Genomic DNA, 14,139 nt, shown 5'->3' on the forward strand with positions numbered 1-14,139 from the left:
AGAGGGCCTGCAGCCACTCATCCCTCCTTCATGAGACGGCCAGTAGCCACTCCTGCCTTCGTCTTGAAACGGTCAGTAGCCGCTCCGAAGGTGCCCTTGAGACGGCCAGAAGCTGCTCGCCCCTCCCTCAGGAGATGGCCGGTAGCCACTCCCCCACACAGGCCATGGCCATTAGGCGAGCCCTACGGCAGGAGGTGGCCAGCAGCCACTCCTCCGTCAGGTGCTGCCACACCCCCACGATGTGATATCCTCCTGGAGGAGGGTCCCAGTCCCGAGGACCTGTGGAGAGGCCCTGTGCTATCCCCAGGGTTGTACTCCACCCAGCCGGCTCCAGAGAGACCCTACTTGATGGACTCCGATGACAACAGATGCCACAGCTCACATCTGACAGTGTTCCCGACTGCAGGAGGCCACAGTCACCAGGCCCCCATGGCCGCCCCCAGGACCCCCGGGCAAGGCCTCTCTGCACCCCGATGCCGATGACCCTCGTCCTTCATCAGGCTCCTGGGTGTGCGTTGCAGGGATCTGTTTGGCCCCAGCCCTGACAGTGCAGGGCCCTTCGCCGCCCCTAGCCCCAGATGAGAGAGGACGCGCCTACGAGTGATTCCGTGGCCGCTGGATACAGAGGCCACAGGCGGGACTCAGCCCCAATCAGGAGTCGGGCTGTGAGTCCTCCTGCCCCCTCACTGACCACGCCACTGCCCCACCGGCAGTGAGTGACAGTGATTAGTGCAGTGACAATGTGATAGTGACTAGAACATCGAGCAGGTGATCTCCAATAGAATATAAGTCCAAGGCCTAGTAATATGTGCTAATCAAGATCTAGGCAAACAGTGACACAGTGAGAGTAAGAAGAGAGATTTAATAACAGTGCAGTGATTTCAGTAAACATCAGACTTGGACTTTATAGTGTAATTCCCCTGCACTACAAAACCAGTGTAATATTTGCCCAGCCTAAGTACAGCTTCTATTTCCTTCCAAGTGACAGCAAGCTATTCCCCCTGCCCAAAATATTACGAACACTATTTATTGTGCCATTCACCTGCTATGCAGAACTACTGACCAAATAGTATCCTTCGTGATACTACGATGCCAATATATGACTTATAATTACCCAGATTCCTGTTGTTGTGACATCTACCTGTTCCACAAGTAGAATTAGTCAATACACGTGTAATGTTGTTGCCTTGAGTTTTTGTGTCCTGCCTCTCTCTCATTTGTCTAAGCTCCGGTCTAGAAAGAGAACCCATCTGCATACTAGGCGTTCAAGGGACGGGAAGCTGACCCTTAAACACCTAGCATAACATACTCTGTTAATCTTTTCTCTCTCTTGGGCTCCTCCGGTCATAACCTTGTTACCTTAACCTGTCCTATCACCCCAGTATGGCCTATGGACCCTCCAAAGGGACGTCGTCTGTGGCACTTTGGAGCTGCAGATTGGGAGGCCCTTAGGCAGTACTTCTTTGATTTTCCTTGAAATGATTATTGCTTCCATGGCCGGGAGCCATCTGATTGTGCCTTGCGCATTACAGAGGTCATTCTCTCGGGCATGGAAGCATGCATTCCTTTCCCATACCCTCTGACTAATGAAAGAAAGCCTTGGTTTATTCACGCTTGTTCTGATGCTGTCCACAACAAGGAGAGAGCCTATAAAAGATACCGGAGCCAACCCACCCCAGAATCATATCTTTTTTATGTTTCTGCTCAGAATCATGCTAAGTCTGTTCTTCGCTCTCTTAAAAATAATTTCATCCATACTAAATGTTCTCAACTCTCCAACTTGAATTCTTCCCGCTCCTTCTCGCATCTTGCCAAAAACCTTTGTAACAACTTTACCTCATCATCCTTCCCTCTTCTTTTCTACTCTGATGGCTTGGTAGCTATTTCTTCTACTGATAAAGCAGATCTGTTTGTTCAAACTTTCTCCAACAATTCCACCTTAGATGATTCCAGTGCTGTTCCTTCATCACTTCCCCCCTCTGACTTCCTCATGACTGACATTAAAATTTCTTCAGCTGATGTATTTTCTGCTATAACTGGCCTCAATACTAACAAGGTATATGGGCCTGATGGAGTCCCTCCTGTTGTCCTCAAGAACTGTGCTTCTGTGCTTACACCCTGCCTAGGATAAATCTTTCACCTTTGTTTTTCAACTTGTACCTTTCCTTCTTGCTGGAAGTTTGCTCTCATTCTGCCAGTCCCAAAGAAGAGTGACCATTCCCAACCCTCTAACTAACGTCCAATTCATTTGACATCCTGTGTCTCAAAGTTTTCGAGTCGATTCTTAACAGAAAATGTTAAAGTCTCTTTCCTATCACAACCTTCTTTCTGATCGTCAGTATAGGTTCCATCAGGGATGCTCCACTGGCGATCTTCTTACCTACCTTTCAGACTCCTGATCATCCTCCTTTCGGGACTTTGACAAAAGATTTGCCATTGCATTTGACATCTCTAAGGCTTTCGATCGAGTCTGGCATAAATCTTTAATTTTCAAACTGCCCTCTTACTGTTTCTATCCTTCTATCTGTGCCTTCATCTCTAGCTTTCTTTCTGGTCATTCTATACATGGTGTTGTAGACGGCCATCGTTCTTCTCCTAGATCTATCGACAGTGGTGTTCCTCAGGGCTCTGTCCTATCATCAACTCCCTTTTATTCATCAATTATCTTCTAAGCTGTACATTTAACCCTGACTACTCGTACACTGATAATTTCACCCTTCACCTCTCCATTCTGTTCCCGCAAAGTCCATCTCAGCAGTTACTTCAACAAACAAGGGATGAGGCTATGACACACCTAATGTCTGACTTGGCTCGTATCTCTGACTTCGGTAAAAATAATCTTGTTTTTATTGCATCAAAGACTCAGTTTTAACACATATCAACCCGACAAAATCTTCCACAGGAGTACCCACTAATGTTTAATAATGTTATGAAGGGAGATTTGCCAGTTAGGCAGTCTCTTACCTTCGAGACGTTTCTCGGACCTAAGTTCCCGTACGAGTCATCAGAGTTGCCAGTTTGCCTGTTGTTTGTGAGCTTAGTTATGTCTAAAGTTAAACATTCATTTTTTGGTGCTCTTTTTCTCAATAATGTTTTATTTAAGTGATTGCTTGTTAAATTATGTAATTTAAGTTCGTATGGTAAATGATTTAGAGTGTTATGGAATGTAAGAGAGCTTTTGCTTATTTTGGTTGTCTCTGCATTGACAACTGTTGCCCGTCGAGAGTATACACGAAGTTTCGAGAATAATGCAAGCCTATATAAGGATGGGGAAGAGATTATTACAAGTTTAGTCGGGTGTCAGGTCAGTTTGAGTGAAGTGCAGTCGGTTTTGGTTCAGTGTAGTGCAGTGTCAGTGTCAGCGAAGATTATATATTTTTGGTACTTGTGAAAACAGTGGCAAACAGTGACGGGTTATTGAAGTTTGTATATCATTGGAACTTGAGAGAACATTGAATTGACAAGCATTTAGTGTAATAACTGTGAAGTGCTGCTAAGCATTAAGTGTAATAGCAGTTAGTAAAGTGTGTATAGCTCCAGTGCTTGTGAGAACAGTGAAGTTGGAAAGCATTCAGTGGAATTACTTGGAAAATATAGACAGTGAACGTTAAGGAGCCATTGTTTATTTTCGCCTCAGCTGATCTTGCGTACTGCACACCCAAAGGCTGACCATAGGAAGAACAACTCACTGAGCAACTTCCTTCGTGTACTGTTCTACTGCTGTTGGAGCCTGTGGCAGTGTGGGAACTGGGACGTAACACTGGTGTCAGGAGAGTGGGATTATTATTTCAGGGCTGCAGTGAGTCTAATCTTCGACATGGAGCAGGAAGGTGTCCAGACAAGAGGCCAAGCTAGGCAGGAAGAGGCATCGTTGGGTGGAATTATGAAACTATTACAAGCATATATTCAAACACAGAACAAAGGACAGAAAAAACTCCAAGCACAATTACAAGCACAGAGTGAAGGACAGGAAAAACTCCAAGCACAATTACAGGCCCAAGGTGAAGAACGGAAAGGACTCAAGAACGAACTCAAGGAACAATTACAGGCACAGAACGAAGAACAGAAAGAACTATATGAACAGCTTTGGGAGGCGTTACGGGGGCAATGCGGGGAGGTGGAACTGAGGGTTCAAGGACAGCCAGATGCTTTCATGGTGGAAATGAAGGAAGAACAGCAACAGCCTAAAGAGGAGGTAGATGCTAAGCTAGAGCAGCAGAAGTATGAGGTAAGCAATAATGTGATGGAATGTAAACAGCATGTAGATGACCAGCTGAAGACAATTAGCGAGGAAATAGTGACAGTGCAAACAGCATGTGGACAACCAGCTGAAGACTAGTGAGGGAATAGTGATGGAGTGCAGACAGCATGTAGATAACCAGTTGAAGCATGTAGTTGATCATGTGCAGATAATTATTAGTGAGAAAATTGAGGCTGTAGAGAAATATTGCAATGCTGAGCCTCAGGTTAGTGTACAGGGAGCATATGAAAGGAATGGACAGTGTATGGTGAATCTTAGCGGATCCTGGACGTCTGAAGATGGCATTGCAGGGTTGAATAATCAGAATGTTGGAGGTTCAAGTCCTGGACATAATTATGTTGCCTCAGTTTTTAGGCCCCAAACCAGTGGAGTGCATGGCTATAATGGGGATTCAGTTAAGAAGAAACTTCAAGAAAGTGATGGTAAAGTATCTTGGGAAGCATACCTTGCACAGTTTAAGTTACTTGCGGATCAGAATGGTTGGGATGATAAAAAGAAGGCTGCAGAATACCCACCACTGAAGAAATGCAGGAGAACCTTGATGAATAGTGTGCGAGAAGACAGAAGGACAGACGACATGTAGCGTAGTAGGAATGGGAATCATAGGAAGAAATGCTGCTGTATTGTAGTGACGGGGCCAGTGTCAGACGGAGAAGACCTGGGGAGGATGCAGATGGAGGGTGCAGATTTCCAACCGGTGCTGGAGTGACTGCAGCAGAATGCAGTGCAACCATCATGGGGAGGAGTTTCCAGGTCGCCCTGCAACCAGGAGCTCCTGGAGTCAGTGGGACCTTCTTCGTTAAAACAGACTACTGGAGCATCAATGGGAGACGCCCAATGGCCTCAGCAAGTGTTGGCAACTGGTTGTTCTGAAGAAGATGAGGTCTGAGATCTTGGGTAAGTCCCATAACCAGATCACTAGTGGGCACCTGGGAGTGGAAACAATTCTAAGCTGGCTGCGACACAAGTTCTATTAGATTGGCATACGTCACGATGTTGAAGAGTGGTGCCGGGCCTGTGATTTGTGCTGTGCCAAGAAGGGACCCAAGAAACGTGGTTGCACCCCTCTCCAGCTGTACCAAGTGGGTGCACTGATGGAAAGAGTTGCGGTGGACATTGCTGGACCTTTGTCACTCACTGAGAGAGGAAACCAGCATATATGTGTTGCCATGGACTACTTCACAAAGTGGCCAGAAGCCTATGCTATCCCTGATCAAGAGGCTGCGACTGTTGCTTAGGTGTTGGTTGATCAGTTTTTCTGTAGTTTTGGGATGCCACAAGAGCTACATTTAGACCAGGGTAGAAACTTCGAGTCTGCTGTGTTCCGTGAATGCTGCAAGTTATTGGGGATCAAGAAGACCAGGATGACCCCACTAAGGCCACAGTCAGATGGGATGGTGGAGAAATTCAACTGGACCCTGGGACAAGAACTGGCTAAGTACTGCATAGATGGACAAGTGGATTGGGACCAGAAATTACCCGCATTGCTGATGGCATATTGGTCTGCATCCCATGAGTCTACTGGCTATACTCCAGCAAAACTGATGTTGGGCCACGAGTTATGCTTACCTATTGACATGTTAATGGAAAGACCACCTGGTGAAGAGCAGCCTACAGACACCACGGGTATGCAAAACATCCTCAGGAAAGGATGGCTGAGGTACATCATCAAGTGTAAGGAGCCCTCAAGTTTTCAGGAGAGGTGATGAAGTGCAAGTATGATGCCAAGGCAAGTGAGGTGAGCTTCAGGGATGGTGACCAAGTTTGATTATACAATCCTCAGCGAAAGAAGGGACAGTCACAAAAGTTGCAGAGCCCATGGGACTGGCCTTACACTGTGTTGGACCGCCCATCAGATGTAACATATCGGATTCGGGAAGGCAGGAAGTCTTGCCCAAAGGTGGTACACGTGAACCATCTGTGGCAGTACCATGGGCCAGGACAGTTCAACTGGGACGTCTCCGAGGAATTGTGCTCACCCGCAACCGAGGATGTTGAGGAGGACCAAGGAGATGAAGTGCAAGAGGATGGTGACAGTTCCTCAAGAGAAGAAGTGCATCAAGGAGAGGACCAAGACCTTCCTGGAGGAGTGGACTGTCTGGAGGAAAAAGGACATCATCGGAAGTGGCACAGAAGAAGACCTGATAAGTTGAAGGATTATTTTGTGTATAGTTAGATGTTCCATTAAGATTAAGGTTTATGTTTGTATATATTGCGCAGTTTTGTCGGGACGACAAAGAACTAGGGAGAGGGTAGTGTTATAAAGGGAGATTTGCCAGTTAGGCAGCCTTTCGAGACGTTTCTCGGACCTAAGTTCCCGTACGAGTCATCAGAGTTGCCAGTTTGCCTGTTGTTTGTGAGCATAGTTATGTCGTAAGTTAAACATTCACTTTTTTGTGCTCTTTTTCTCAATAATGTTTTATTTTAGTGATTGCTTGTTAAATTATGTAATTTAAGTTCGTATGGTAAATGATTTAGAGTGTTATGTAATGTAAGAGAGCTTTTGCATGTTTTTGGTTGTCTCTGCATTGGCAACTGTTGCCCGTCGAGAGTAAACACGAAGTTTCGAGAGTACTGCAAGCCTATATAAGGATGGGGAAGAGATTATTACAAGTTTAGTCGGGTGTCAGGTCAGTTTGAGTGAAGTGCAGTCGGTTTTGGTTCAGTGTAGTGCAGTGTCAGTGTCAGTGAAGATTATATATTTTTGGTACTTGAGAAAACAGTGGCACACATTGACGGGTTATTGAAGTTTGTATATCATTGGAACTTGAGAGAACATTGAATTGACAAGCAGTAAGTGTAATAACTGTGAAGTGCTGCTAAGCATTAAGTGTAATAGCAGTTAGTAAAGTGTGTATAGCTCCAGTGCTTGTGAGAACAGTGAAGTTGGAAAGCATTCAGTGGAATTACTTGGAAAATAAAGACAGTGAACTTTAAGGAGCCATTGTTTATTTTCGCCTCAGCTGAGCTTGTGTACTGCACACCTAAAGGCTGACCATAGGAAGAACAACTCACTGGGCAACGTCCTTCCTGTACTGTACTACTGCTGTTGGAGCCTGTGGCCGTGCGGGGACTGGGACGTAACAATCCTGCATCATCCTTGAACATGCTTGGAGTTTCATTCACACAAGACATATCTTGTAGAATTTGCTTCCAAGAAATTAGGTGTGCTAAGCTGACTCTGTGCCTTCTTTACCACTGCACAGTTGTTGACTTTATACACGGGCTTTATTTGCCCCTGTTTAGAGTACAACTTTCATGTGTGGGGAGGCTCACCACATACAGCACTTCTCAGTAGGGTGGAGTCAAACGCTATTCGTCTCATGAACTCTCCTCCCCTTATTGGCTCCCTTCAACCTCTGTCTCTTCGCCACACTGTTGCCTCTTTATCTCTTTTCTATAGCTACTTCAATGGTCACTGCCCCTCTGAACTGTCTGCTTGCATCCCTCCACCTCTACGACGGGCACGTAGCACCCGTCTAGCAACAAACTTTCATCCCTTTTCTGTCCAACTCTCTAATGCAAGAGTTAACCATTACTCCCAGTCCTTCATCTATGCATCAGGTGAACTCTGAAACTGTCTCCCTGTGTCTGTATTACCTACTTCCTATGATCTCCAGTCTTTCAAACGCAGTGTGTCCAGGCATCTCGAAATGAATGGATCTTGAATCTGGCTCTTTGTATTGTTTTTGTTTTTGTTTTCTCTTGGAAGGAACATTCATGCGGGCCCAGCCTTTGGTTCCTTCTTCCTTGCATAAAGAAAAAATAAACAGAGCGACTTGGAGAGCACCTTGATCTTCACTAGGCGCTCCTTGCTTGAAAATGAATTGGTAACGTGAAATACAAAAGAGAAATAGGATGGATGAAAATGAGTGTAGCTGTTATGCCTTTCAAACCGAGGACTCATTTTTCGTGTCGGTATATCAGTCTTTATGGAATTATATGCAGGTTAGGTGATCTCTCTCTCTCTCTCTCTCTCTCTCTCTCTCTCTCTCTCTCTCTCTCTCTCTCTCTCTCTCTCTCTCTCTCTCTCTCTCTCTCTCTCTCTCTCTCTCTCTCTCTCTCTCTCTCTCAACTAGAGGGGTTAGATATAGCCTTCATTAATTCCTTCGGAGGTCTATCCAAAGTAAAAAAAAATAATAATAAACTCGTTCGTGGCTATCAAGAATAACTACAAAAGACGTCAGCGTAAGGAAGGGGTTAAGTGAGAGGTAGATGTAGTCTGTTTTGTCGTCAGGTAAGGAGTCTCTCTAACACCTCTTCCTTTGCGATTTATTTTTGGATGTGGCTGGTCAGTATCCTTTTGCATGTTATTTATGCAGAGTATGGCTATGTCTGAAGGATTTACATAACGCAAAAGAGGACAGTAAGATGTAAAAAGCAAAATAAATCGCTTGGGAAAAGGCGTTAGGGAGCTTCCTTAACCACCGGGGCTGTGTGGTTGCAGGGTGGTGTGAAGGCCGTGGTGTATACTGATGTGATGCAAACGCTGCTCATGTTCGGCGGGGTGCTGGTCGTGGTCATCATCTGCTGCCAGGAAATTGGTCTTGTCAATGTCTGGACCATAGCTGACCAGGGCTCCAGGATAGAGTTCTTCAAGTGAGTCACCGTTACTTCGGCGCATATTCCAAATGACGGAAAGCGCCAGAATCTGCAATGGGAGTACCCTAAAGCACAAAACTCTCTCTCTCTCTCTCTCTCTCTCTCTCTCTCTCTCTTCCTGTGTGTGTGTGTGTGTGTGTGTGTGTGTGTGTGTGTGTGTGTGTGTGTGTGTGTGTGTGTGTGTGTGTGTGTGTTTTGAGAGGAAATAATATGGTGTGCGTTTAATTTCAATAAAAACTATCTACTGTCATTTTGCACACATATATAATAAAGCCCATTTATTCGAGTCAACTTCATAAAATTCAGCGTGATTGAAATTGTAAAAGAAAAAATAACCATAAAGTCATACAGGTAAGAGTTAACATTAGAGTCAGCTTTATAATATTCAACGACACTGAAATAATAAGGAGGAATAATATACATGACCCTATAGTAACAGGCCACACTACAGTCTCCTATATCTGCCCTAGCATGAACACAAGTCCTTTCGTGCGCCACACCTTCTGGTCGACCACCGTGCTTGGCTTCTACTTCACCATGGAGGTCATTGGCATCAACCAGCCCAGCTACCAGAGATTTGCTTCCATCGGCAACCTCGCCATGGCACAAAGGTTAGATGGCCTTGTTTACATCTCTCTATCCATCGGTTTATCTACCTTCCCATTTATATTGAAGGGAGACTAATTGGTTGTAATATTTTTAGAAAGATGCTTAGAAGTGTTATAGACACGAAAGCAGTTAGAGGTGATGGTGGAAGTTCATTGATCGTAAAACTATGGTATAAAAGATATAGCTGCGAGAAACGTGGTGGATAGAGAGGAAGGGGACAAGGGGAATGACAAGTAGCGAAGTTTAAAGTGAAAGCAGTGAGATGAGTACCGAGGGAAAAGATGAGTTAGAGTCAGTGAATTAGGAATAAATTGATCTGGAAAACGTGTGGAGCTGATGAAGGGAGTGCGTGGTTAGGAATGCACGGGTAGCAAGGAGTAAGAAAGGTTCAATTTGGTGGGATGCCTATATTGAATGGGCAGTGGGGGAAAACGGGAGACGAGAGTGGATGCAAGACAGTCAAATGAATGAAGGGAATATGCTGAGGGTAAGAAGGGTGTGTGGATACCATAGAGAGGACAGGCACAACAAAAATGCGTAACCTCACTACATTCTTATGGAGTTGCATAATGAGGAGTGAGTGTGGACACATTGCATATTTAAGTATTCAGATTCATTTATGTTAAAATTCATAGCAGACTTCATATGTGTATAAAAATCCTTAACCCCTTAACCACCGGGCGTCACTTTTGTGACGCTCGGACGCAATGGATCATACCGCGAGGCATCACTTTTGTGATTCTGTGTTATTTTGAATTATCTCGGGCTTTCAAGTGGTGGCTTGTATCATCTATCAGTACTGCCAATGTCCAACATTAGTCAGCACTCCAAATCTCATCTGTACTCCCATCCATTGTTGACATTTTAACCATTTTCCCCCGTTCCTGACTCCCCTCCCTACCTCCCCTCCACTACCCTGTCCTCTCACCTCCCCGGCCGCTGCACTAAGCAAATCTCCTCCGGATTTTTCCACAGATTTCATCCATTGAAATAAGCCCTATGCCCTATACTTATACAAAATAATATATACAAAAAAAAAAAATAAGGTAAGTGATAGTGGTATAAACCAGGAATTGGCTAATTATCACCTGACAACACCTCACATGCATTCATTCGCTACATTCCCACGGTAATTTCCCCTTTGAATTATGCGTTGTAATCTATTTCTGTAATAAACATATATATCAGAAAGGAAGGGAGAAGCTTAAGTGACATTTACATTCACCTGGAACTACCTATTTCTTTATGTATTGCAGAGATTTTCTACCAATAATTTATTAGCATGTAAGTTAGCAGCTGTCAGCCCCATTGTCACTGTCAACCCTTGCCTTCCCAGATAAGCCGCGCCATTTAGTTCCTTGTCCTCCTCTGTGGTCAAAGCATGTCGCACTCGTGCCCCGCCATTTCTGCTGCTTCTGCGCCCATTGCAAAGGGCCCCATGACCTCTACACCCAGAAAAACTCGTGGGGGAAGCAGGAAAGGACTAAGTGACTCTGCAGTGGAACGTGAACTAGCCGAATTATCAATGGTGATGATGGATAGTGACTTTGACCCTTTGGGGGATTCGTGTGATGAGCCGGGTGAGGAAATCGTGCCAGAAACTACTAGTACGAGTGCTTCAGTGTCCCAAGTTATCCCTAGCTCCAAGGGAAAGGAGCCGTTAGTGCAGCAAGGGAAGGAACTTGGGAAGGGAATGAAAATGCGGCGGGTTAGCCCCGGAACAATGGCCCCGCGTGACCCAGCCCGCCATGAGTCCCGAGTTGATTCACCTCCCTGTTCCCCAAGCCCCACTTCACTCATTTCTTCCTCTTCTTCTGCTGAATTTTCTCCGAGTCTTCGTCGTCTGAGTCACCACCAGCATCAACAGTGAAGGCAGGCCGTAGAGGAAGAGGTAAATCCATGACCCGTAAAAGTAGAGTTGCCAGTAGAGTAAGGGCTGCTAGTGCTGTACGGCAACCCAGGGTCAGTGCGAGTGACCTTGAACCTGATAAATCTGCCTCACAGCCACCCTCCACCCTCACCCACCCTACACCGCCACGACAGGGAATCCTGGACGCCTTCGCGTGGACAGAAGGGTCCGATTTTGTCCCTGAACATCTCCATTTTGATGAGAGTTCCTCAGGAGTACAGCCTGCCTTCACTCTTGACGAGGATGCTGAGTGTGTGGACTTCCTTTTGCCCTTCCTCGATGACGAAATCATGCAGCATATATTTGATGAGACCAACAGGTATGAATCATAACGTGCTGCAAGTGGTACAGGTGCAGCCAAGATGCAACAGTGGTCCATGCTGGGAGTGCAGGAGCTGTATGTGTTCTTCGCCTTCATGCTTCTCATGCCACACTCAAAGAAGCATGAGTTGGAAGAATACTGGTCCATGGACCCCTTACTACCCTCACCCACCTTCAATAAGTACATGGCCAGAGATTGCTTCCGGAACATCATGGGAAACCTGCACTTTGCCGACAACGATGTATCTTCCCAAACCGACCCACTCTGGAAGATCCAGGAGATTCTGAGCAGAATGAAGGATAAGTTTATGGCATTCTTCCACCCCTTTCAGAAGGTTGTCATTGACGAATCCTTGGTTTTGTTCAGAGGACGTCTTAGGTTTGTGCAGTATATTCCAAGCAAATGCCATCGCTTTGTAACCAAGTTCTTTGTACTGTGCGACTGTAAGACGGGGTACATCCTTGACTTCATCATTTATTCAGCCAGCACTGTCGATCTTGATAAAACACATCCCCTTGGCTTCTCAGGCTGTGTAGTGAAGGTGCTCCTTGAAAGGTATTTTGGTGGGAATCATGTGCTGTATATAGACAACTATTAATCAGCACAGAAACTTGCCAAATACCTTTCAGAGCATTGCATCGGCTCCTGCGGCACTGTCAAGAGTAATCGTGCCCACTTCCCTAAATTCCCAAAGGCAGGAACCTTGCAGCGAGGAGACGTGCACCTACGCAAGTCTGAGATGCTGGCAATACGGTGGCTTGACAAGAGGGTCGTGCACATGCTCACCACCGTACATAAGGGGGAAATGACAGACATTGGGAAGGTCGACCGTAGGACAGGCGAACCTGTGAGGAAACCTGATGCTGTCTTAGACTACAATATCAACATGCGGCTGGTGGACAAGTCCGACATGATGACTGGAGAGATCGACTGCCTCAGGAAGAATACCAGGTGGTACAGGAAAGTTTTTCTGCATCTCATAGACATGACGATGCTGAACGCCTTCATCCTGTACAAGATGAAGGTCAAGCCACCCAAGTCCTTCTCCCTGAGGTTGTTCGCCAGGACTTGTGTTCAGCAGCTGCTTGAAAGATATGGTAGGGTGACAGCAGCAACTCCAAGGCGCCTTCCAGTAACACTTCCCGACAGACTTGAGCAGAGGGCGTACATGGATCGGCACAGACTGGTGCAAATGCCTGCCACAGGCAAGAGGAAGGCTATGATCCGCAGGTGCCAGGTGTGTGCACATACCACCCGATGCACACCTGAGCACAAACGCACCTCTTGGCAGTGCGCTGAGTGCCAGGTTCCCCTCTGTGTTACCTGCTTCATTGATTACCACAGCCAGAAGCAGTTCTAAAAGTGCAAGTGGGAAAGGAAAATAATGTGAAAATAATGTGTAAATAATGTGTAAATAGCAAGTGAAAGCAATGGATGTACAGTACATATGACTGAACAGTGTAATATAGTTTTATGATACTGAAAGTGACAGCGAATAACATAGTGTAAGTAAAATAGGAGTGTAAATATTGAAAATACAATAGAAAATGTAAATAGAAATGTAAGTAATTAGTAATATAAGAATATGAGTACAAATACTTGAGGTTATAACAGTGAAAGTGAATCCGTGGCTCTCTACGTATTTTACAGAATGAAAAGTTGAATGACTTCAGTGACAATAAACTAATACTACCGAAGGAAACTTATGGATAAAGACTCCAGATATATATAAGTGTTATATAGTAATAGAAATATAAAGTGTGAGGGGTTTTATGAATAATAAATGACAGAATACCAACAGCGAACTAGTGCAAGTGGGAAGGTCATACGAGCTCGTAATTTTCATTACTTTCACAGTGGTTTTTTTTTGGAGTGTGGATCCCAAACTACTTGATAATCATAGAATAGTGTTTATAGTGATAATATCTGGCTGTGGTAATCATATTATGGGTTGTCGGGAAGTGTAAAGTGGAGACTTCGTTACCCAACTTCAGAGGTCTACACAAGTCCTACGGTAATAGACGAAGGCTCAACAAACATCCTAGGAGAAAGCTGAAGGTATGTGCCATATGTATATGTAATTTTAATATTCTAGGACTAATAACTGATTTTTGGCAAATATTTTTTGAGAGTCTGTTGGACCCCAAATAACCCCGTGGGACACGCAAAACATTGGGAAACTAGCCCGCGGTGTAAGGGTTAAGGAAAGGGCTGAAAACACAGAATTCACATAAACTGTACAAATACTGGCCCAGCATAACACTGCTTAATCCATGTATCGTCCCAACACTAAACACGAACTATCATTTGCAGTGCTCAGAAGATCAGTGTTTCAACTCACTACAGGGTACTTCACCAATGCTTAATTTATATGGACCTCGTAAGCCTCTTGTTTTTACTACAGGTTGGTCATCTCTTGCTCTGGGTGTGTGGCTG

At 45.2% G+C, this 14,139-nt stretch overlaps 1 protein-coding gene across 1 annotated transcript in view; it reads left to right on the top strand.

Moving 5' to 3' along the window:
* Positions 1 to 14,139, top strand: part of LOC145407478 (sodium-coupled monocarboxylate transporter 1-like) — a 65,355-nt gene that overhangs the window by 5,146 nt on the left and 46,070 nt on the right. The window contains exons 4-5 of the mRNA XM_080278408.1: positions 8,709 to 8,860; positions 9,334 to 9,474. Of these exons, the coding sequence (XP_080134534.1) occupies positions 8,709 to 8,860; positions 9,334 to 9,474 (293 nt within the window). The remainder of the gene's footprint in view (positions 1 to 8,708; positions 8,861 to 9,333; positions 9,475 to 14,139) is intronic.

This window comes from Coenobita brevimanus, chromosome 73 (genome assembly GCF_032717465.1).
Source record: "Coenobita brevimanus isolate Jiangsu-jjx chromosome 73, ASM3271746v2, whole genome shotgun sequence".
Taxonomy (NCBI): Eukaryota; Metazoa; Arthropoda; class Malacostraca; order Decapoda; family Coenobitidae; genus Coenobita; species Coenobita brevimanus.